Here is a 24972-nt window from a genome sequence, read left to right as displayed (position 1 = left end):
TGTGTGTGTGTGTGTGTGTGTGTGTGTGTGTGTGTGTGTGTGTGTTCCCCCCCCCCCCTGGTAAAATTCATTCCAAGCATCAAAACTAAAGTTGGCTTGCTAGGACACTATATATATATAAATGTATGCTAATTTGGGCATATTTCATTCGTTTGAAAATATTGTCATAAAATTTTAACCATAGAATAGTATTATAGTCTAAAAGCCTGCAAATTTTCATGTAGTTTCGACCGATAGAACCAAAAATATGAGCATTTCAATATTCAATTTGGCAACGAGTATATATATACCACTTTTTTGGACAAGTTTATAAGTTCGAAACTACTGATCAGAATTTAACAAATAAAGGTTCGTTAGAAAGCTAATGACCTGAATTGTGTAGTGGGCTATGTGACATTTTCCCTTAAGATCGCAATTACTGTAGAACTTCAAAATATTTGTCTAATCTTAAACTGACCACTTTTCAACTCTTCTTTCCTCCATCTTCTTCCCTACTTCAACACTTTTTCTCATTTCCATTAATCAGTTTTAATTTCTTTTTTGTAAATGTAGATAAAAAAACTCCATATAAAAAGAATAAGTCTTAAATTCTGACAATGTAGTCTCTCTGAAAAGAGGCATTGCATAAACATGTATGCATACATGTAGCCAATATATGTTTGTATCTGGTTGACAAGAAAGTTCTTGCAGTTTTTAACTTTTAAATTCAGATAAACATATCTTGGCTCAAACAAAAAATTATTGATTGAAATAAGCACCATCAGTATGAACACACTTTTGCCAACGAAAAACAAGTGTATTTATGCCAGTAACGTAAAAATCTTGCATTCTGGTGACAATGAAATTGCTGAGGGCATTTTTGATATTAGTTAGGTTTTTTAAGAATTTCTCCTGCTGTTGAGTTAAGATGCTTGTAAAAGTGGTAGTTGGTAGGTGAGAGGTCTGGAGAGTATAGCAAGTGAGGCAGAATTTGTAGCCCAATTCGTTCAACTTCTGCAGGGTCGGTTTAGCAATGTGCAGTTGGGTATTGTCATGGAGAAAAATTAAGCCTTATTTGGTGACTAATGCTGGGTGTTGAAGTTGAAGTTTCTGATGCATTTCATCCATTTGTTGACAGTACTTCTCTGCTGCAATGATTTCTCCTGCATTTAAAAAACTGTAACGGATGAGACTGGTCGCAGACCAGCAAACTGTCTGTATGACCTTCTTTTGGTGCAACTCTGGCTTTGGGAAGTGTTGTGAAACTTCCTTGGCATCTAACTACTGAGCTGAGTTGAGAATCGCCGGTTTTTAAAAGAACCTACTTTTCATTGCAAGTCACAACTCGATCAAGAATCAGGTCATTCTTGATGCATAAAAAAGGGGAAGATACCACTTTATAATGTCGTTTCTTTTGGTTGTTGTTCAATTTGTAAGGCACCCATTTATCAATATTTTATCTCTCAAGTGGTTTGAAATTGTTGTATACGTTACGTCTAATTCAGAAGCAAGTTCTCGAACAGTTGTGCGTGGATTGACTAAACTAAGGCTCTTGATTGTTTGTTGTCAACATTTGATGACCGATTACTATGCTCATCATCTTCAAGATTCTCGTTGCTGCTGTGAAATTTTCTTAAACCACCAGTGTGCTGTGCATTCAGTAGTGATTCTTGTCTCAAACGCTTCGTTGATATCGCAAGTTGTTTCAGCAGCTTTTCAGCCTAGCTTGAATTAAGAAAATTGTGCGAATTTTCTTTTTTTCCATTTTGTATTCAACATTCTGAAAAAAAAGATATAATTGTTTCAAAATGATAGTAAATTAAATGATTAGATAAAGCAAAAAACGCTCTTCAATATGATATATAAATTAAAGGTATTATAGCAAAAGCTTACTTGAAAATACATCATTTAAAATCAAAAGTAAAAATTCTGCAAGAAATTTCTTCTCAACCTAATATAAATATACTAGCAAGCCCTATGTACCAGCATTGCCTGGTGGAAATTTGACACAAAACCATAACAGATTTGTAAAAAAAATCCCCTTCTTTCAGCCAGAAAACAAATGAGTCCTGTACATTACTAATTATGGATAAACAGCTAAAAAGAATGTTAACAGAGAGATAGTGGCAGTTGCTAGTGGCAACCATTGTTGACACTGGAAAATCATGAGAACTGACGACCGTGACCAAAACAAAATCATCTGCCTTCCATTGTTTGATAGTGGCAACTAGCAGAAGCCACTTGCCGTCATTGGCTATTAGTATTGGTTTGGAGGTGGTTACTTGTGGGTATTGGTGTTTACTGGTGGTCACTAGCTCCCTTTGCATCTGTCACTGTCAGTTCCTGGCATTCACTGTTGATCACTGGCAGCCATGACCAGTATCAGCCTAAATTTGACTGTTCTGAATAAAATTGTGTTTTCAATGGCTATCAGTAGATGGCAGTGGTGAGCTCTGATGGTCACTGACATTTAGTGGTGTTTTGATGCATTTGATTATGGTAACTTGTGTCTAATTGCTTTACTGGTGAGCACTTACTTCATCTACAACTATCAGTCATTGTTGGTCACTGTCGATCATAACCATTGTCGACCTCCATTGGACTGCTCCAAAATAAAATCGCCTATCATCCAGTGATAATTATGATGATTATTAGTGGTAATTGGTTGTTCGTGTTCTTTTTCTTTTTTTTTTTTTTTTTTTACACAGTGATCATCACTTATCAAGGCCCGGAAGCCACTCAGGGATAAGGGTTACTGCAAGTACATTACGTTAGTGTGGAGATTTGATGAAGTGTTTACTTAAGGGGGCGGTTCATTAGGAATTTGTTAACATTGGACTTGAAGACATCCAAGTTGTAGTCCGGAGGGAAGCAGGCAGACGGAACAGAGTTCCACAGGCATGCAGTTCTAAGAAAGAAGCTTTGTTCATGGAATCCGCGTTTTGATTTAGGCACAGATATAGAATAGGGGAAATTTTTCACAGTGGATTCAGCTAGACGGGTGTTTTTTGTGAAAGATTGGCGAGGGGGGACCAAAGATTGGAGTTCAGACGAGCACCTGCCATGGAAATAACGATAAAACAAGGATAGGCTCGCAACGTCTCTTCTGTGGGAGAGAGGTTGCAGGGTAGAGAAAAGGGCATCCCCCACTAAGCCACAAAGTCTATTTTGTACTCTGTCAAGGCAGGATAGGCTGTTTTTAGCAGCTCCTGCCCAGATATAGCAACAGTATTCCATCCTTTTTAAAGTGGTTACTGTCACTGGCAGGCACTAGTGCTGTGGTTACTTGCAAGTATTGGTGTTCATTTGTTGGCGCAGGCTGCCTTACCAACTGTCTATCAGTGATGGTAACAGTTGGTCAATGGCAGCCATGAACAATGTTGTTATGTTACGATCCTGTGTAAAAAGCAAGGAGCACCCTATTCTTCGTTTTACTCAATCCTGATTTGCTGCGTTGGTGTAGATATTATATTGCTGTGTTTTTAACTAGGCTATTTGTTTTAGATATGGTGTTCAAGTTAAATTTAATTTTATGCTGTATTTATTATTTATTAACTGTTAAGAACGGGTTTCTAAATAATAACGGTATTTGAAATTTGGAAATCTTGTGAGAATGAAATGAATATAAGTCCTTGCTCCCACCCCCATCCTCCATAACATGATAATTGTTGTTGATGTGGGCAAAAGTTTTTTTAAAGTTTGAACGCACACAATTTAATTATGAAAATATTACTCGTCTCTGAAATAAGCAGAATTATGACTGACTATAATAAAAAGACCAAAAAGAATGCAAAGGAGAAGAAAGGGCCAAAAAAAATGGTAGAAGCTTGACTTTATTGTTCCTACATATAGCTGACTGCACAAAGCATATTGGGGGGGGGGGCTTAGTTTTGATATCTGATATCTTCATTAAGGGAGAATGAAGCATACAACGGATGATGGTAGCTATTATTTACAGCCTTCAAAGTTTCTAATAACCAATTTTTTTTTTTTATGTGACTCGAGTATATGTGAACTGAGTTCTCCACACAAGTGAACACACAAACACAAACGGATGACCTTAAGGCAAACATGATTATGGCCCCTTAAACTCCAGTAATAGCATTCTTAGCCACAAGGGGGTGATACAACCATCTTTACTTCCCATTTGTATCATTCATTCTCTTTCTTTGCTGGACATCAAAGTGTGCAGGTGTAACAATAAATGCTCTCTGGTCTGGCGAACATTAGTCCGCCCTTGACCTCACTGTCAACCTCTTATCAAAAACTATAAATGCAAGTAACATTACTTACAATCTCTTACTGAACTCTTACTATCATTTATTTCGTATCTGCTGTAAATAAATTTATTTGGTGGTGTTTATAATACATCAGCATACTTTGTTTTCATTGCATGGCAAAGAGATCAAGCGACTTTATTCTTCAGTCTCCTACTTAACAATAGAGGATGGGATTTCGCCAACCACACATCAAAAGGCGTCACTGTCCTCTACAAGTGTTAGCTGACACCATGTTGTTTAGTGCTCGATAGGTAGCTGTAACTGTCCTGAATTCCATTAATCTGATAAATGTATGTGAACAACCAATCAAATTGACCAGAACTTAATAATGGATTATGAAAGGAGCCCTACGTATTTACGTAAGGTAGTCATACTGAACAAATGTTGGATGTATGGAAATGAGAAATTGAACATGGACTAAGCCATTGCTATACTGTGTCTAATGTATCAAAGTTTCTGGTCTTGTTTGAAAGACAAATAATAAGATCTCAAGGAAAATGGTTGCTAGCAAGTTAAAAATGCAGGATTGCATGCCTGTATTCCAGCTCTGAAGCTTCACATTTCAAAGCAAAACCAAAGGGCACACCTGGAGTATGTGAGAGAACATGTTGTTTTGACTCAGGTACAAAGGGATACAGTTCATTTCAGTGATGGGTCCATGGTTAATATATTTGGTTCTGACAGAAAGACTTATACCATAGAACAGGTGAGAAACTGTCTTCTCAATGTGTCAGTAAACTGTCAAGTTAGTGGCAGCTGTGTGATAGAGTAGAGAATGATTTCATCTGCATACATAGCAATATCAATGTTGAAATTTACAGAAGACTTCAACATCAGTTACCAAAATTATACCATATTCTTTATGAATTTCCTATTTTCATGCTGAAAACGGTTCGGAAGTTTATTGCTTTATTTGAAGAAGAATTGCCCTAATGAAGTTACCACCCAGAGCCCTGATTTGAATCCAATACAAAATGTTTGAAAGATAATTGATGAAAGAGCTCAACTAAGAAACCCAAAAACCAAGATCACATATGGGAGTTATTAAAAAACAAATGGGGAGGAGGTTACTACCGATTTTTGCAAGAAATTAATTAGATCATGTGATCGACAGAAGTCAAAGTAATATTTACATCTTTGTTGTTTCTGTTTGAGTTATATTATGACCGCTAATGTACAGGAACTATCCATGTTTTATTTATTTCACATTTTGGTAATTTTAAGAAAAATGAAAAAAAATGGTATCATTTGATATTTTTCAGTGTTGATTCATTGTGTATTAACATAATATCATATTTTTTTAGTTACTAGCAGAGGTACCCAGCGTTGCCTGGGTGTGTAAAGGTGAGGTAGTAAGGGACCCCTTGGGAGGGGGATAAAAACAACAGTAGGCAGCCCGGAGAGAGGTGTTAAAAAAAATTGGTAGTAGGCAGGCAGCCTCGAACCTGTAACACGAAGAAGAAAAAGAAGATGAAAAAAAACCTAATGCGTCCATCACAAACTCAGAAGTCGCAAGCATTGGAATTAAGGGTAGTTAATCAAAAGAAGATGATGACTTGCGAAATTGTCGACGAAAAAAACGACTCCTCCTTGTAGAAAACTGCCCAGTTGCGGGTGAAGGAATTAATGGTTTTGGCCAATTTTCTGTTAGTTATCATCCGAAAGACCAAGCTTTAAAACAATACTGATTTTGTCACGTTCCGAGGCGTCTGTCAGAAGTTTTTACAAGGGATACAAACACACATACATACACACATTTTGCCTTTTATATATTAGACTAGCAGGGCTACCCAGCATTGCTCGGGACCGTATAAAACAATGAGAAAAATTAAGTTGATTTTGAACATACCTATTATTCTTAGGATAGAGGAATTTGTCTATGTATCATTTGATATCTCGAGCAAATAAATATTTTTTCTGCCATAGGATGGGCATTACACATGTATGAAATAATTGTACCTTCTCTAAGATAGGTAATTGACAATGCATATATCAAACAATTTTACCTTCGCTAGGACGAGTAGTGTACAACACATATTTAAAATAATTTTACTTACACTTGTAATGGGTAATTTAACATACTCTCGACAGGTATTGTACAACATATATGAAGTAATTTCTCCTCCCACCATAATTATAAGAAAAATGAAGTCATTATTAGAAGATGGATCATTTGGATTTCCAAATTAATACCTAAATACATTGTCTTGGTTAATGATTAGGCAATCCTTCTTCACCATAAATTTCAACATTACTGGGTTTCTTTCCTTCCTCGTTAGCAGTTCTATAATTTTAAGAAACATTATGTCATTTTTGGCAGATGTCTCAGCAGGATTTTCAAATTAATATATAAATACATTGACATGGTTAGTAATTAGACAACCCTTTGTTCACTATAAAATTCTATATTACTGTGTTTTATTTTCTTTCCCAACTACTGACACCAAACTTTCTTGAAAAAGATGTAATTTTCAGAAGATTACTCAGCAGTTTTACAAATAAATACATAAGTACATTGAGTAACTTAGTAATTAAGCAACCCATGCTTCACAATAAAATTCCACATCACAGTGTATTTTGCTTCCGACTACCAACACCATCATTTTAAGTGCAAAGATCTTAATTCTGGAACACAATTCAGCAGGTTTTTCAAACATAAACTCAATTGGCACCGATAGTGATTAAGAAACCCTTGCTTCACCATATCTGATATTGACTAAGTGTAATGTTGTTTTACTTTGGTGATCTACATAAAGGACATGATATTCCCAAATTCACCCATCTAATACTGACCAGACTCAATGTTGCTTAACTTTGGTGATCAACATAAAGCATTTGGCATTCCCAAATGGTCACCCATCTGATACTGGCAACGTGCAATGTAGCTTAACTTTGGTGATCAAGATAAAGCCCATGGTAATCCCAAATGGTCACCCATCTATTTACTGACTAGGCACAATGTTGCTTAACTTTGGTGATCTACATAAAGAACTTGGGATTCCCAAATGGTCACCATCTGATCCTGACCAATGGTAATGTTACTTAACTTTGGTGATATACATAAAGAACTTGGTATTGCCATGGTCACCCATCTGATACTAACCAGCTTCAATGCTGCTTAACTTTAGTAATATACATAAAGCACTTCATATTCCCAAATAGTATGCCCATCTGATACTGACCAAGTGCAATGGTAATCTGCATAAAGCATTTGCTATTTATAAAGCACTTGGTCTTCCAAAATAGTCATCCAGCAGGGGCGATGTTGCTTAATTTTGGTGATCTGTATAAAGCATTTATTCTAAAATCGTTACTCATCTAATACTAACTCAGTACAATGTTGCTTAACTTTAGTGATTTACATAAAGCACCTGGTATTCCCAAATGATCACCCATCTGATACTAATCAGGCAAAATGTTGCTTAACTTTAGTTTAGGTTTAGTAAGCCCTAGAGAATTCCAGAACACGTTTAAAAACAACATAATCATGATTCTTTCTACCCACCACTACCACCGTGACGTCATTTCCAGATGATAACATGGAAAATTTAGAAAAATATAGATCAAACCCAACAGAAACTGGCCCAGTTCACTGTCACAGAACACCAACAATATTAATTAAAGTAATTTTAAGATCATAAACTGCTTCAGCAATTTCCAGGACTGACTCCTTATTCCCACCCTAATTGTTCAAAATATAAAAGAAATAAAGTAATTTTGAGATTGTAAACAGTTTCAGTGACTTCCAGGACTGACTTAAGATTCCTACCCCACTGTTAAAAATATACGTAAAATAAAGTAATTTTGAGATCGTAAAGTGTTTCAGACATTTCCGGGACTAACTTTATATTCAACCACCCTGATTAATCCTGGGCAACATCAGGTCTTCTGATAGTATATATTTCCATCTATCTCATTCAATCCTAGGCAGCATCTGCTAGTATATATTTCCATCTATGTCATTCAAGCCAGGGCAACGTCAGGTCTTCTGCTAGTATATATTTCTATCTCGTATAATCCTGAACAACGTCAGGTCTTCTACTAGTATATATTTCTATCTATCTCATTTAATCCCGAGCAACGTCAGGTCCTCTGCTAGTAAATGACAATACTAAAAGAACTAGTGCCCATCCTTACAAAACTGTTTAAACGTTGTCTTAAGGAGAATTGCTTCCCATCAACCTGGAAAATTTCATCAGTATGCCCTGTATTTAAGAATTCAGGTGATCACTCATCTCCCTCTCAGTACAGGCCAATATGTCTTCTGTGCGTCATAAGTAAGTTGCTGAAATCTGTGTTGAATAGAGAAGTTATCAACCATCTCAGCAAAAATAACCTTCTTAGTGTCACACAATATGGTTTCCGTTCTGCTAGATCTACAGCAGATGTGCTTACAGTTATATCTCATAGGATTAGCAAATCTCTCGACGGAGACTACCTTTCTAGGGCAATTGCTCTTGACATATCAAAGACCTTTGATAAAGTATGACATAAAGGTTTACTTCACAAGATCTCCAGCTACAGTATAGCTGAAAATGTTTTCTCAATCATTAAATCATTTCTCTCTGATAAGTTCATAAGAGTAATGGTTGGTATTTATTTGCTCCCCCACCAAGCAAATTAGGCACAAGACCGATTTTTAATGTGAGGAGTGAAGGGGAAATGGGGACCAACTCCCCGGGGAGTAGGGGATAATGACAATTGGTATGAAGGGTTGCCCCTACATTGACCAAGGTCTTATATGTGGGGTTACCCCACATATGGTCTTTGAGATTTATGCCCAGCCCCCGCAGGGCCCGGGAGGATGGGCAGAAATCAGAAGCTCACAGTATTAATACTGGAGTCCCTCAGGGGTCCATCTTGGGCCCAACTCTCTTCCTGATCTACATTAATGATCTTCCAAATCACATTCTTACATCATTCATAGACATTTATGCTGATGACACTACTATCTATGGTAGCACATCTAAGACCGTAAACAACCAAGTTCTCTCTGATTCTCTCTCCTCTGATCTTGAACAAGTGGTACAATGGGGAAAGAGGTGACTTGTTACTTTTAATGCATCTAAAACCAAGCTTTTATCTTTACATCCTCAACACTCTGATCTGGCATCAATTTAAATGAATGGTTCTCGTCTTGGGGAGACCTCGTGTTTTGACAAGCTTCTGGGCTTCACCTTTACTCCTGATCTTAAATGGAACACATACATTAAATCCGTTGCCAAGGCTACTGGAAAAATGGTGGTATCCTTCTATCGATCCAGTAGATATCTCACTGCTGATGCAATTCTCTATCTATATAAGAGCCAGGTACGTCCAAGGATGGAATACTGTTGCCACATTTGGGCAGGAGCTGCTAGAAAGGACTTATCCTACCTTGATAGTGTTCAAAATAGACTTCATAGCCTCATAGGGGAGGTCCTTTTTCTCTTCCCTGCAACCTCTTTCGCACAAAAGAGATGTTGCGAGTTTGTCTCTGCTTTATCGTTATTTTCATGGCAAGTGCTCGTCTGAGCTTCAATCTCTGGTCCCCCCTCGCCAAACTTTCACAAGAAACACCCGTCTAGTAGAAAACACTATCAATAATTTCCCCCACTCTTTATCTGTGCCTAAACCTAAACGTAGATTCCATGAGCAAAGCTTCTTTCTTAGAATTGCACGCCTATGGAATTGTCTTCCGTTTTCCTGTTTTCCAGCTGACTACAATATGGTTGTCTTCAAGTCTAACGTAAACAAGTTTTTGTTGAGCCTTCCATATAAGTTAACAAACTTACTGAATTTCCATTACTAACGATTACTACATTGTCCGATTTCTACTGTACACTCTTTAACCCTTATCCCCGAGTGGCCTCTTGATGAGTGGTGATAAACTTCTGGGCTTGACCTTTACTCCTGACCTGAAATGGAACACGTACATCAAGTCTGTTGCCAAGGTCGCTGGAAAAATGATAGGATCCTTCTACCGCTTCAGAAGATATCTCACTGCTGATGCAATTCTCTATCTATATAAAAACCAAGTACGTCCAAGGATGGAATACTGTTGCCACATCTGGGCAGGAGCTGCTAGAAAGGACTTATCCTACCTTCAAAATAGACTTCGTAGCCTAGTGGGAATGCCCTTTTCTCTTCTCTGCAGCCTCTTTCCCACAGGAGAGACGTTGCAAGCCTGTCTTTGTTTTATCGTTACTTCCATGGCAAGTGCTCGTCTGAGCTCCAATCTCTGGTCCCACCTCACCAATCTTTCACGAAAAACACCCATCTAGCTGAAACCGCTGTCAAAAATTTTCCCCACTCTTTATCTGTGCCAAAACCAAAACGTGGATTCCATGAACAAACTTCTTTCTTAGAAGTGCACGCCTGTGGAACTCTGTTCCATCTGCCTGTTTCCGACCTGACTACAACCTGGATGTCTTCAAGTCCAACATAAACAAATTTCTGATGAACTGCCCCCTGAAGTAAGATACTTTATCAAATCTCAACACTAACGAACTGTAAACCCTTAACCCCGAGTGGCTTCCAGGCCTTTATAAGTGGTGACCACCTTGTGAAAAAAAGATGGCAATCAAGTTTTAGATAAATTACGCCATTTCCTGTATAATGACTCGACAGTTTTAAATTCATTAAAATACATTGTTTCCTTTTTAAAACATAGCAACTGTTTTGTGTTGTTCTTATTGATAAATATTTTTATTCATAATTGTTTTTCTACCTCATCGTATCTCGTGATATATTATTATTTGAAAAATGATAATCATGTAAGAACCATTTTTTTACTTGAAAAATCAGTATTTTATTCTGTGTTATAATGTAGAATACCTCAACCGACTATGTAAATATCGCCATTTAAGAGAGCTGACGTCATTTCCGGTTACATTAGTCAGCATTTTTTCAAATATATAGAAAATACATTAGAAATGTTTAAAATTACATAAGAAATAACGTTAGATTTTTTTGGAAAATTTTCACCCCCATTGCAAAAAAATAGCTAGTTGACCCACGTTTTGGCCAATTTTTATATATTTTTCATGTGATAGATTGCTCTTTCCAACAATACCAATTTCATGATCGTCCAGTACTGCTGAAAAAAGTTTTAGTGAGACATAAATATACATACGTACATACATACATACACACACACGCATTAACAAACAATTGAGAGTCTAGTAATAGACTAGTCTGGGTGCCCGGCATTGCCCATGTGTTTGGAGGTGTGTGTTGAGCACAAAAAAAAAGTGGTAGTAAGCAGGCAGGCTCAAACCCATACCATGAAGGAGGAAAAGAACACACAAAAAGAGGATAGTTGATTCAATGAATTGGTAATTAACTTTTGCCTGGATGGAGGATATTGGCATGTGACCAGGTCTGAATCACAGGTCACCAAATGTGACCTTCCCAGGTCACTGGTAACAGGTGTGAACCCTCACACATGTGTCGTGATCGTCTTTCACAGGAAATTTTCCGCAATTTTTCTTGGTGCAGCAGGATCTCGTCAGTCGGTTGATCAGTGTCAATTTCACCTCCAGATTGATATGCCGTATCACGCTGGAAGTGAATAGATTTTCATGCACACAAAAAGACAAACTCAGATTTCTCTATTCTACAAGTTAATTCAAGTCAAATTTACAAAATATAATATAAACATATACAATTATCTAATGTTGATTTCTTACAAAACACACTATTGGATCTTACTCTCCGTGTTTTGCGGTAGGGGTGTAACTACGACTCTTCGATTAGAGTTAGGTTCTCTCAAGACCTAGCTTCAACTGACTGATTTGAGCCTGGGGATGTGCTTATGTAGTGAGGTGATGGGTAAGGTAGGTTGTTCCCTAGACCAATCGCCAATCAATACATCATCCAGGGGAATTCCCGATCTCATGTATGTGTGCTGGATGTTCTATGAACGCTCGCAGGTTTTGGTTCCCACGAACAGGGAGGTTGACTTCCTGTGACCTTTCGTCTGGCCCCAGAAATAAAATCATATTCGTTATCTTCTCAAAATGACATCAAATTGTCACTTTTCTACCAACAATAAAATGTATATGTCGGTTTTACAAAAATATAACTTAACTCTTCCTTTCAGCAAGGTTAGTCACCGCTGCCCGGGCACACAATAATGCTTAACAATTAATACAAGCATAGTTGCCTGGCCTTCTTCAGTGTTTCGGGAGTTTTAATCCCCCCCCCCACAATGAGGAGCCCTACTGCTCCCAGAGGTGGTCATGCCACAGGCACAAGGATGAAATAAAAAAATAGAAAATAAGATAAAGAGAGTAATTGTCTCAGTATGAAGGGTTTCCCCTACATTGGCCGAAGATCAATTAACTTAAGTGAAGCATCTGAAATCTCGGCCTGAAGGCCAAGCTTAACGTGCTGCTTTTTTTAACAGTTTCGCTTTATATGAAAAACCCAAACAAACACCCGAGACGACGCCACTGTGAGAATTTTGTTTAACTCACTCAAAAAAAGGAAAGAAAGGATGTCCATTTGCGAATGCGAGATATTACGATCTGGGAAGTATGCAAAAACTTCTTGCAGAATCTAATGACGCGAGAAGCCCAATGCAAAAAGCCTTTTGCAGACATACACAAACGCTCGTGCCCATTTTGCCATTTATATATTAGACTAGTGGGGGTGCCCGGCATTGCCCGGATGTTTGTAGGTGTAAAGGAAAAAATAAAGTTTTGGTAGGTAGGTAGGCACGAACCCAAAGCCTTGAAGCAAATAGCCTGATAACTTACCGCTTCGTTTGCTACAGATTCAATTTCGCTTTAGTTCTATGGAAAAGCCAAACAAACACGCGGAGAGTAAAAAATATTGTGAAAATAGCGTGATACATGCGACCTCATTTTATAAATCGTAGATATTATAATCTAGGTAGTATATAAAAGGTTCTAAGAAACAGTGACTGCCCCGAGCACCCCCCTCCCTCCAAAAGCCTTGGTCGAACATACAAAAAATGTGCACACACTAACACACATATTGCCTTTCATATATATTAGATGAAAGGAAAACAAAAACATTTCATGTGATTTTTCATTGATTCATGTACAGGATGTTCAGAATAAATTCTGATTAGTGGTTAGGTATTTCCAAGGCAAAATGATCATAAGAGTCAATGTTCTCATTAGAAGTCAGATTTATAATGTTGACAAATAGATCCAAATTAAAAATCTAAAATGTGTGTAACTCAAGTCTGTAGAAAAATCCTGTTTGCAACCAGTAAAGGAAGGAAGATTATTTCAAATCCTTAAAGTTTTTGCACTTAGGAGTCATAGAACCGGCAGAACGAAATCTTTCATAGCAATTTAAAAAGTTTAGTAATGATGGAAAACTTGATTTCAAAATACAACGGAAGTCAAATAAACAGAAACAGCAGTTAAAAAAAATGTGTCTTTGTTACCAAGATTGTTGTTGAAATGATATATGTACATAATAAGTTAAAAGGAGTTACATAGGAACTCTTATATTATCAAGTAAATAAAAATTACAGAAAGGGGGAAATAGGGAGAAATCTCTTTAAACCATGGTATTTTGAAGCTAAATGCTTCTCGTCAGAAAAGGGAGAAAAAGCTGGCATTGTAAAGATATAAGTGTAAAAAGACAACACCAACTTTGAAAATATTCAGATTAGAAATGGAAAAAATAGGGGGGGGGGTAATATGATGGACACAAGAGAGAAAAGCAAGAAAATTTTTAATTGTTTTTAAAAAAGATTGTTTTAAATAAAATTTTAAAGTTTAGAATTTCTTTTTAATTTTAGAGAATTTTAACAATCTTTTTTTAATTTGCTTTAAATATTTTGGAAAGAAAATCCTGAGAGATAATAAAACATAAATAAAAAAGGACAAATTAAGCATGATAAAAATAAGGAAAGAAAAAGAAAAGACCAAGAAAGTTAATGTGTAAAACAACTCAAATTCTTAAAAGATAATCCAACGGGAAATAAGTTTACTCCAAAATAAAATGAAACAAAAAATTATATCCAGTAGGATCACATTTAAAATAATCTAGAAAGTAGTTTTCAAAGACATAGACATAAATGATCTGAAGTAATCTGATTCAGGGTTCTTGGATAAAGAAATTCTCATGAAAAAATTGTGTATCAGCACTACTTGTGTATAAAATGTATTTTTATACATATCAAAAGGATATTAAAGAGGTGCAATATTAGTCCAAAAGGATCTCGCACAAAGCCAATATTAGGGTGTTAAATTCAATATACATGATCAATAAAAGCCAAATGAAACCCCTTCTATAATTTTAAGGAAAGAAACTGTTTAATTTAAAATTATAGAAAAAACTCCAAATATGAGTTAATAAGGTATGGTTTCAATCAATAATGATAATTAAGGTTTGATATGGACCAGAAAAATGGAGAAGAAAAAATGATTGAGTGCCAGGTTGCTTCAAGCAATCGAGGTGAAATAAAGTGAGAAAAAAAAAAAAACGTTCATAAAGATTGAAAGTTTTAACATTGAAAAATAAAAAATGAATAAATATATGCAAGAAGCAATTACTAAAAGAAAAACGTTTATATATAGAGAGAGAATTTAAATGAGAAATTTGAAAAAAATCTGTCAAGTGTCAAATATAATGATAAAATCATTTTTTTATTTATTTATTTTTTGTTGTAAGTCCATTGTAAGAAAAAAAATTTTTTTAAATAATAATATTATTATATTCGACACTTGCATGTTTTTTTTTTTTTTTTTTTTCTTTCAAATTTATCATTTAAACTTTATTTAAAAACTAGCAGGACCCATTAACTGGCATTGCCCTGTGGAATCATGCTTCCTCCCCCCTCGTAAAATATGATGTTTTTGGTGACCAATCCCCAAAAATATTAAAAACAGCTTTCAGAATAGACACCCCCAACCTACTCGTATTAAGAACGTTGTATGGGCACATTCAACCTCGTCATGGTAAGAACAGTAGTAGAAAATAAAATAAATTTTAAAAAAAAGCAGAAAAATAGAATCCAAAACGCCCCTAAAACAAAAGAAAAACAAAACCAAAAAAGAAAATAGGATAGTGTAAGGGTAAGGGAAGACGCTTCAAAATCAAGAAATATATTTTTTTTTTTGCCTAATCACCCCAATGTAGGCTCGGTGCCACTTTGATGTAGGGAGCTACTATCTGGGGCAGCAAGATGTCTGTTTACAGTACAAATTTTTTTGTGCCGTTTTACAATAGTTCACTATGCAGAGGGAGACAACTCTCTTGTAGAAATTTGTTCATATTTGCATCTCATAAGTTCGGACGCTCGATCCAACATAATGTTTTATTAAATCAAAACATTAAAGGGAGAAAGCCAGGATGAAATTTTTTTTAATGTTACCATAACATGTACTGTTTAAAAGAAAAAAAGAGAAAGAAATAATTGCCTAGTGTGTAATAAATGTTTTCATCAGATGGAAATATTGTTGGTTTGTTAATGGTTTTTAAAAACTGTACCATATCACTTTTAAATCAAAGGAAAAGGTGTTGCGGCTTCTTTTATAAATGTTTTCATGTACTTTCATGTAATTTTTATCACCGCATAATTTAGGACACTAAAACCAAACATTAAAAAAAAAGCTGTGACGATTTTTTTTTTATTGTAACAATATGTACATAATGTCAATGTAAATAATGAAAAATGGCAAAATTTACGACCATAAAACCAACGAAGCAACAGTATTTACCAGAAGAAGCTGCGGTAACTTACAAAATTTATTATTTATTTGTGTAACTTAAAACTAAATGTTTTTGTAAACATTAGTCTGTAACATCGCGGAAAAGTGACTGTAGGAAATTATAATTGATTTAAAACAATGCGTAGCAGTAATGTATGTGTACTTAAAGGTGAGGGTATAACTACATAAATTTATGAATTTGAGCATGTTAGAATTTTTATTTTTGTTTAATATGCGTAAAAGTAGTGATTCGTGTAGATTGAGTGACCATATTGTCTAAGGTTTGACATGTTCGTTTTTTGTAAGAATGTGGGTAATCCCAAATAATAAAATTTTATGTTCTTAGCCAATGGGAATAGCAGGAATGTTAGTGGGGAGATATTATTTTCAAATAGCGATGTGTAAGGGTAGTTGTATGTGTATGAGTTTCATTCAATTAATAAAGGTGTCAGGGTAATATAGTTATAATGTTTATATATGTACCCGGTGTTGACTGGGGGCATTGGGAAGACTTTGGAGTTAGAGGGGAAAATACGAACTATTTTGTCTAAAGATCTTGGCGATTGTGATCATGTAAGGTAGAACTTTATTATAACGAATAAATGTGTCTGTAACGGCATTCAAAAGTTACATAAAGTGGTGGGTAAAAGTTTAGACATAATAAATTTGTATGTGGCATCTGATATTGCAAACCTACCATAATTTGGTCCAGAGGGGAATTTCTACAATCATCCCTATATATAATAAGAGGCACAATTATTCCCCTCTGGACCAAGATACAGTAGGTTACAAACAACAGATGCCACATACAAATTTCTTATGTCTAGCCTATTAGCCACTATCTTGCGTAAATTTATAAAGATTTTTCTGACACATCCAGGTGTTTAACTAAAATCCTAGATTACATCTGAGGAGCTACAGCATCACTATCGCATTAACCTACAGAGAAAGTAGTCCCGATTTTTACTCCCTATCATTAAAGTCCTACCACCTCCACCAGTAAACACCAAAGATTGTTATACACAGGGTATGAATACTATGGTTTCACCCTTCGTAACTGATTCATAAACTTCATAGCACAGCCGTTAAATTCCTATCCACTGATTTGAAAAATAATAAATTCTCCCTGAAAACCTTCCGGATATTCTCATTGGCTTACACCAGAACAAACCCTTATTCCAGAATACAATCCTATACACTAAAACGAACGATCAGGATACTATCCAACATGGTATGCTTACTTAGTCCCTGGGAATTAATTGCCCCCCCTCTCTCTCTCTCTCTCTCTCTCTCTCTCTCTCTCTCTCTCTCTCTAAATGTGTTTAGATAGACAGAGAGAGAGAGATAGAGATTTATGTGTTTTGTTTACATTCGAACTCAATATTGAACTGACTGAAACATAGATAGATAAAGCGCTTACTTAGCCACTCAAAATTAATTGCTTCTCTCTCTCTAAATGTGTTTATCGAAGACAAAACTCTCTAAATGTGTTTATCGAAGGAGAGGGACAGACACAGAACAAAAGCAACAGAGTGAGTTTACAGAACATTTTCACAAGTAAACAAATGTACGTTAAGAGTTTTAGATGAAAATAAATTCTTTTATTTTAAAAATAGAGAACTTTTACACAAATAAACAATGGCAGATTTGCTGTTTAATTATACAGATAGCTTCGAAGCCTATTTATCAAAAAAAAAAACGGACACGTTGGGTTGACACCAGTATGTATATCACAAACAGAAGTTTGTTTATATTTACGTGATTATTGAAAATGTATTCCTAGGATTAAAATTTAATTAAGCATAACGTTGTTTAACAAATAAACAAAAGAAATAATGCACGATGAAGTTTTAAAATGATTACATGTGTTTTATTTTATAAAACAAAAAACATCAAACAATCAGATGAAGTTTTAAAATGATTACATGTGTTTTATTTTATAAAACAAAAAACATTGAACAATATAAATAAAATGTTGGTTTTGTTCTCGAAAAGAAATAATGAAAGATTAAGTTAAGTACTGAATTCGTCCCCCCTCGCCAATCTTTCACTAGAAACACCCGTCTGGCTGAAACTACTGTCAATAATTTTCCCCACTCTTTATCTGTGCCTAAATCCAAACGTGGATTCCATGAGCAAAACTCCTTTCTTAAAACTGCACGCCAGTGGAACTCTCTGCCGCTTGCCTGTTTCCCACCTGACTACAACTTGGACGTCTTCAAGTCCAACATAAACAAACTCCTGACAAACCGCCCCCTTAAGTAAGACACTTTATCAAAACCCCTAATACTAATGATTACTACAATACTATATCATTGATTACTATACACGCAATAACCCTTATCCCTGAGTGGCCTTCGGGTCTTGATAAGTGGTGAACCCCATGTAAAAAAAAAAAAAATTTTAAATCACAAAATAAAATACATTAAATTCTTTTACTTCTGAAACAACATAGTTAATCTATATATCGGTGTCGACCTAACGTGTCCCTTTTATTTGATAACAGTGTTGGAGGCTACTTGTACAACTAAATGGCAAAAACAGAACATTTTTAAATCCCGGATAAAATACTTTCATAAATAAACAATAAACAGAACTTTATCTCTACTGATTTTATTTTATCATAATTTTTATGATATAATTTTTTTTCTGGAACCCTTGAAATGCCATTTTTAAAACCATCTTGACATTTTTAACTTTAACTTTGCTTGGGAGTTTTCATTTTTCTTTTTCTTTTTTTTTTTTTTTTTTTGCCCTTTGCTATCGACACTATTTTTAATCATTTTAAATCTTCATTTTTCATTTCTTTTTTTATTTGTTATAAGTTTGTATTGTTCAATGTTTTAAATTTTAAATTATACAATAAAAATTTTTAATCATAAAATAAAACACATTAAATTCTTTTATTTCTTAAACAACCTGGTTAATCTATATATCTTTTTGCCTTTGCTATCGTCACTATTTTTAGTTAAATCTACACGTTAAATCGTGTTTGTATTATATTAGATATTGCTTAGCTATAGACCCAAAAGGCGACAACACAAAATGAAACAATAATTCTTGAGGAAACGAAAAGGCACTGATTTCTTTATTTGATACTTGGATTTTGACACGGATGTTCACAATATGCATAAGTACCATGTTTTATTAAAATCTGAAATACAAAAGTTCTGTTTTCAGTTTCTGTTTCCAGTTTCTGTGCCTGTGCAATGGCAGTGTGTGTCTATAGTGGCAGTGTGTGTGTCTATTCAGGAGCAGTATGTGTGTCTGTGAAATGACAATGTGTGTGTTTGTACAGTGTCTGCGGTGGTAATATTTCTGTCTTTGCGGTAGTTGTGTATTTATCTGTGCAGCGGCAGTATATGTGTCTTTACAGCAGTAATGTGTCTGTCTGTGCAGTAGCAGTATGTGCTACACCGGTAAGTGCATGCATTACTTAGAAACATGACACCAAATAATTGTTTCTTTTTTCTGATTTTTTTATGTAATGTTTATTGAAAATATTTTTTCTACAATGTTTCATAAATCTTTCTCAGTGTCTGTGTGTGTGTGTGTGTGTGTGTGTTTTTTTTTTTTTCCAGGTCTGGCCAGCCATCAGTTCGAATGGTATTGCTAAAAGGATTTGGAAAAGAAGGCTTCAAAATTTTTACAAATCTTGAAAGCCGCAAAGGTCAAGAGCTGGTATGTGTTCTATTTTAATACCTGCACTTTTAATTTTGACAAAACATCAATTATTCACCAACATATATTTTTTTCTTTTTCAAAAAATATCAAATTTGTTTCAAACCCCTTGTATTTGTACTAGCAGAATAACTGTCCCAGCAACAAGCAATATGTACAGCATTTGAAGTTATACATTTTATTACTTGGAGATATGTAAGTGATACATAAAATTATTTGGGGGATGGAAGACTCTTTAAATGATATAGGTTAGCAAAAAAATGTGTGCCCATGTTACTCATCGAGTTGTTCAAAATACATAATTCATAAGTTCATTAATTAAAGTGTTTATCCTGGGAATTTTGGAGTTTATCCTGCTCATACATATTGACACTCACATGCGCATGCCAGTTTGAATATAATATTCAAACTGGCATGTAAAACAAACAAAATTTGATGTAAAACAAACAAAATTTGATGTAAAACAAAACTTTGATGTAAAACAAACAAAATTTGATGTAAAACAAAACTTTGATGTAAAACAAACAAAATTTGATGTAAAACAAAACTTTCTTTATTAAATTTTTTGTGTTTTGCTTATTTTAAAGGAGGATATATATATATATATATATATATATATATATATATAAAGAAGGCAAAAGGAAAAACAAATCAAACACAAGCTTTACTGATTTACTAAAGCACAGCTTTACTGATTTTATTTGGATCAATGAACATCTTCAGAAAAAAGTGAATATATATATATATATACCTAACATTATATAAAATATATATATATATATATATATATATATATATATATATATATATATATATATATATATATATACCTAACATTATATAAAATATATACTAGAAGAATACTCGTCTCAAGATGTGTAAAATTAATTCCTAGAACAAAACAATTTTGCACCACTTTTATGTCCTTGTACAAAAATTAAAATCAAGGCTAAACCTTCTGTCTATAATTCTTATTCCTATTTTGATCAAAATCCATTATATGATTTTAAAAAATGTCAAGGGATCTGAAAAAGAAATCCAGTGAATCTTGCTGTCTTCATCTCTATGGAACTATGGAATTTCTGTAATGGTAGCATATAGTGGGAAAATGTATCCTTTCAGCTTATGGCTGAGCTCAACACAAAATGCACCCACGCCTGTGATATATATATAGGCATCAGAAGAGATCACTCGTTACTTCTTATTCATGGGAGATCATCCTTGGTTGCCTCATGTTGGCAGGTACAGACAACTCATACCCCCCCCCCCCCCCGGTGACTACAAGATAAATTGTTGTGGTCATCTTTATGTGCAATAGAAAATTTGTGTGATTTTCCACACGTTTATGGCGATAGATCTCTTAGTGCTCTAGTTTTCCGATATGAAGGTTTCCTTAACGGAAGTGGACCAACCGGGTGTGTACATTTTCAACTTCCATTTCTTTGGGCAGCATTTTCTCCTTTATGCACGTTTCATTGAAGAGCAGAGACAACTTGTGTTTGTTTTTCCATATTTTTCTTTTTGGTGGACTAGTTTCCGAACATTCTGTTCGAGTGTAAAAAGAAATTTGCCCTATTCGCATACGTTTTCAACCTCCATAAGTCGTCCTCGCGCAAGTGATGAAAAATAACAAAAATTACTACCAAGCATTACTCCCAAAACACAATTACTGACTAAAAAACTTAGGACAGCCACCATTAAACTAAAAATAACTCGGACATAACCATTAAATATGCTGATAAATCTAATACGTCATAATGCCCACTGAACTATATATAAACAAATTAGGAGAAATTCTATCCGATACGTCTAAATTCAAAAAAATAAATAGAAATCCTACCGAACAACTAAAAATAAAAATTAACAAATTAATCACTGCGACTCCATTAAATTACACAAAATTATAGCCAAATATAGACCAGGCTATATGTACGGAAACGTAAAAGTACATAAAGAAAATTACCCTCTTCGTCCTATCATATCGCAAATACCTACACCCGTTCATGAACTCACAAAAACCCTTCATAAACTAATTATGCCATATTTACCGCCTAGTTATAGAGTTAATTTTTCCAAAGATGTAATAGATATACTTCATTCAGTAGAACCCAAGCATGAACTTCTATCCTCACTTGACGTTGAAAGTCTCTTTATGAATGTCCCTGTTTATGAAACTATAGAAATAATCATTAATAATATATATAATAATCCCGCTCTTCCTGCACTTAAAATTCAGAATTCAGGTGATAAGTCATCTTCCTCTCAGTACAGACCAATAAGTCTCCTGTGTGTTATGAGTAAGTTGCTGGAATCCATATTAAATAGAGAAATAGTAAACCACCTCAGCAGGAATAACCTTCTTAGTGACACACAATATGGTTTCTGCTCTGTAAGATCTACCGCAGATGTGCTGACGGTTATATCCCACAGGATTAGTGAATCTCTTGACAAAGGCTTCCTTTCTAGGGCAATTGCTCTTGACATATCAAAGGCCTTCGACAAGGTATGGCATAAGGGTCTACTTCACAAGATTTCCAGCTACGGTATAACCGGAAATGTTTTCTCAATCATTAAATCATTTCTCTCTGATAGGCTCATAAGAGTAGTGGTAGATGGACAAAAAATCGGAGGCCTGCAATATAAATGCTGGAGTCCCTCAGGGGTCAATCCTGGGCCCAACTCTCTTCCTGATCTACATCAATGACCTCCCTAAACACATACTTAAATCATTCGTTGACATCTATGCTGATGACACGACAATCTACGGCAACACATCAATGGCTGTAAATGACAAAGTTCTCTCTGATTCTCTCTCCTCTGATCTCAAGCGCGTGGTTCAGTGGGGGAAGATGTGGCTGGTTACCTTTAATGCATCCAAAACCAAACTCCTATCCTTACATCATCAACGCTCTGATCCCCATCTGGCATCAATTGGGATTTTTGGCTCTCGTCTTGGTGAGGCCCCGTGTTTTGACAAGCTTCTGGGTTTGACCTTTACTCCTGATCTGAAATGGAACACGTACATCAAGTCTGTTGCCAAGGTCGCTGGAAAAATGGTGGGATCCTTCTACCGCTTCAGAAGATATCTCACTACTGATGCAATTCTCTATCTATATAAAAGCCAAGTACGTCCAAGGATGGAATACTGTTGCGATATCTGGGCAGGAGCTGCTAAAAACAGCCTATCCTGCCTTGACAGAGTACAAAATAGACTTCGTGGCTTAGTGGGGGATACCCTTTTCTCTACCCTGCAACCTCTCTCCCACAGAAGAGACGTTGCGAGCCTATCCTTGTTTTATCGTTATTTTCATGGCAGGTGCTCGTCTGAACTCCAATCTCTGGTCCCCCCTCGCCAATCTTTCACAAAAAACACCCGTCTATCTGAATCCACTGTGAAAAATTTCCCCCACTCTATATCTATGCCTAAATCAAAATGCGGATTCCATGAACAAAGCTTCTTTCTTAGAACTGCACGCCTGTGGAACTCTGTTCCGTCTGCCTGCTTTCCACCGGACTACAACTTGGATGTCTTCAAGTACAATGTTAACAAATTCCTAATGAACCGCCTCCTTAAGTAAACACTTCATCAAATCTCCACACTAACGTAATGTACTTGCAATAACCCTTATCCCTGAGTGGTTTCCGGGCCTTGATAAGTGGTGATCACTGTGTAAAAAAAAAAAAAAGAAAATTAACCCTAACACACTAAGAAAACTATTAATTTCCTGTACCACTGAGGTCCCTTTCTATGGCCCCAATGGCACTCTATATATCCAGGCCTGTTGTTTTTCAGATTTTATATGACCAACCTAGAAACCAAAGTTCTTTTAATATCATACCTAAACCATCCATCTATGTTCGGTACGTTGACAATATATTTCCATTAATGAAAACTTAGACAAACTAACAAAAATTAAAACCGTACTTAAAACTAATTCCATACTAAATTTCACACATGAAATAAAGATAAATAACAATATTCCCTTCCTTGATATAAAAATTAAAGCCGACGCTGATAAATTTATTACCTACCCATACAAAAAACCTGCCAGTAAAGAATCATGTCTCCTCAATTATAAAAGCAAATGCCCCGATAAAATGGTCATAGTGAAAAATCTCATTTACAGAGCCAAACATAGTTCTTTCACTAATGAAATATTTTATAAGGCACTTTCTAAAATAAAATAAAATTAATAACAACTTGCCAAATTAGATTGTTGATCAGTAGATTAAACACACTTTAACTGCTATTAATAAAAACACTAATAGTAATGACAATAATAATAGTAGTAATAATAATAAAAGTAACATATTTTATTGTAACCAGATGCATGCGAATTATAAAACAGACAAAAAAAATAATAGAAAAATACCGTCACGAAAAAAACTCTAAAATAAGATTTATTATTTATTACAAAAAATTTAAAACAAGCCAATTATTAATAAACGATATGTCTACATCCGACGACATTATATTCAAAACTAGAAATACTGTGTACGTCTTTAAATGCCCCATAGGAGAATGTGTCTCCAAAAATAGCATGTACATTAGTTGTGACACTTACGTCACCCGCGCGTCGTCCAGTGGTGGAATGACCCCGGTTGTCGGTTCTGGTGTTTCCTCGGCGAGGATGTCAACGGCCGGTTTCCTGAAACAGACTTGTCATGCAAAACAATTGAAAGGACCAAGTCAATAAGCGTTTCCTTTTGTACAAACTTCCTTGTATTTCAATCACGGTAAAATCGCAGTTAGCTGTTTAGTTAGGGACTGGCCACTTGTTAACTGCGAGGTTTTCTCTTCTCTCTCCGACAGAAAACTCAATTATCTACGTGACAGGGTCAATCGATGGGGGAATCTTCGTTCGTCGGACCCAAGGAAGCAAAACTCTCTCTGTCTGTCAATCTCTCAAGGCTCGCTGCTTATATTGTGGGGGCGTGGACTGGGTCTCTTCCCGTTTCGGGTCGTTGGCCAATCAGAACTAAGGGCTCGCTGTCCGTCAAATCTTCGCCAGGCGGCCCATACCCAAAAAAGGAGCTGTCTTTCTTCCTCTGTTGGCATTCGGGCGTTCTCAATTTTGGCTGGCGCGGGCCTAATGGAACTTGACAGGTCGTAAAAACAGAAATGTCTTATCTAATTATTTTTGAGAGAACATAAAAACAGCTGAATCCGATTCCACAAAGGCCACATGTCTTTTCAATAGGGGTCACTTATCGCTTTGTACATCGGAATTTCATTGGTATCCTTGCCACCCACAGGCTGTCATGGCCAATTTAACGTCATCACGTTCTCCCGCCATAAGCTATGATCTTATCTTCTTTTCTGTCTTTCTTTTTCTTCCTTTCGTCGTTTACAG

At 35.5% G+C, this 24972-nt stretch overlaps 1 protein-coding gene across 3 annotated transcripts in view; it reads left to right on the top strand.

Annotated features, from left to right (window-relative positions):
- LOC145291315 (pyridoxine-5'-phosphate oxidase-like) overlaps positions 1-24972 on the top strand; it is a 351668-nt gene that overhangs the window by 260930 nt on the left and 65766 nt on the right. For all 3 annotated transcript variants that reach the window (XM_080137054.1, XM_080137052.1, XM_080137053.1), the window contains one exon: positions 19519-19618. In XM_080137054.1, the coding sequence (XP_079993180.1) occupies positions 19519-19618 (100 nt within the window). The remainder of the gene's footprint in view (positions 1-19518; positions 19619-24972) is intronic.

Source organism: Euprymna scolopes, chromosome 12, assembly GCF_053919585.1.
Source record: "Euprymna scolopes isolate OS-2025 chromosome 12, ASM5391958v1, whole genome shotgun sequence".
Taxonomy (NCBI): Eukaryota; Metazoa; Mollusca; class Cephalopoda; order Sepiida; family Sepiolidae; genus Euprymna; species Euprymna scolopes.
The sequence above is the reverse complement of the archived record's forward strand: the minus strand, read 5'-3'. Positions and strand labels throughout refer to the sequence as shown.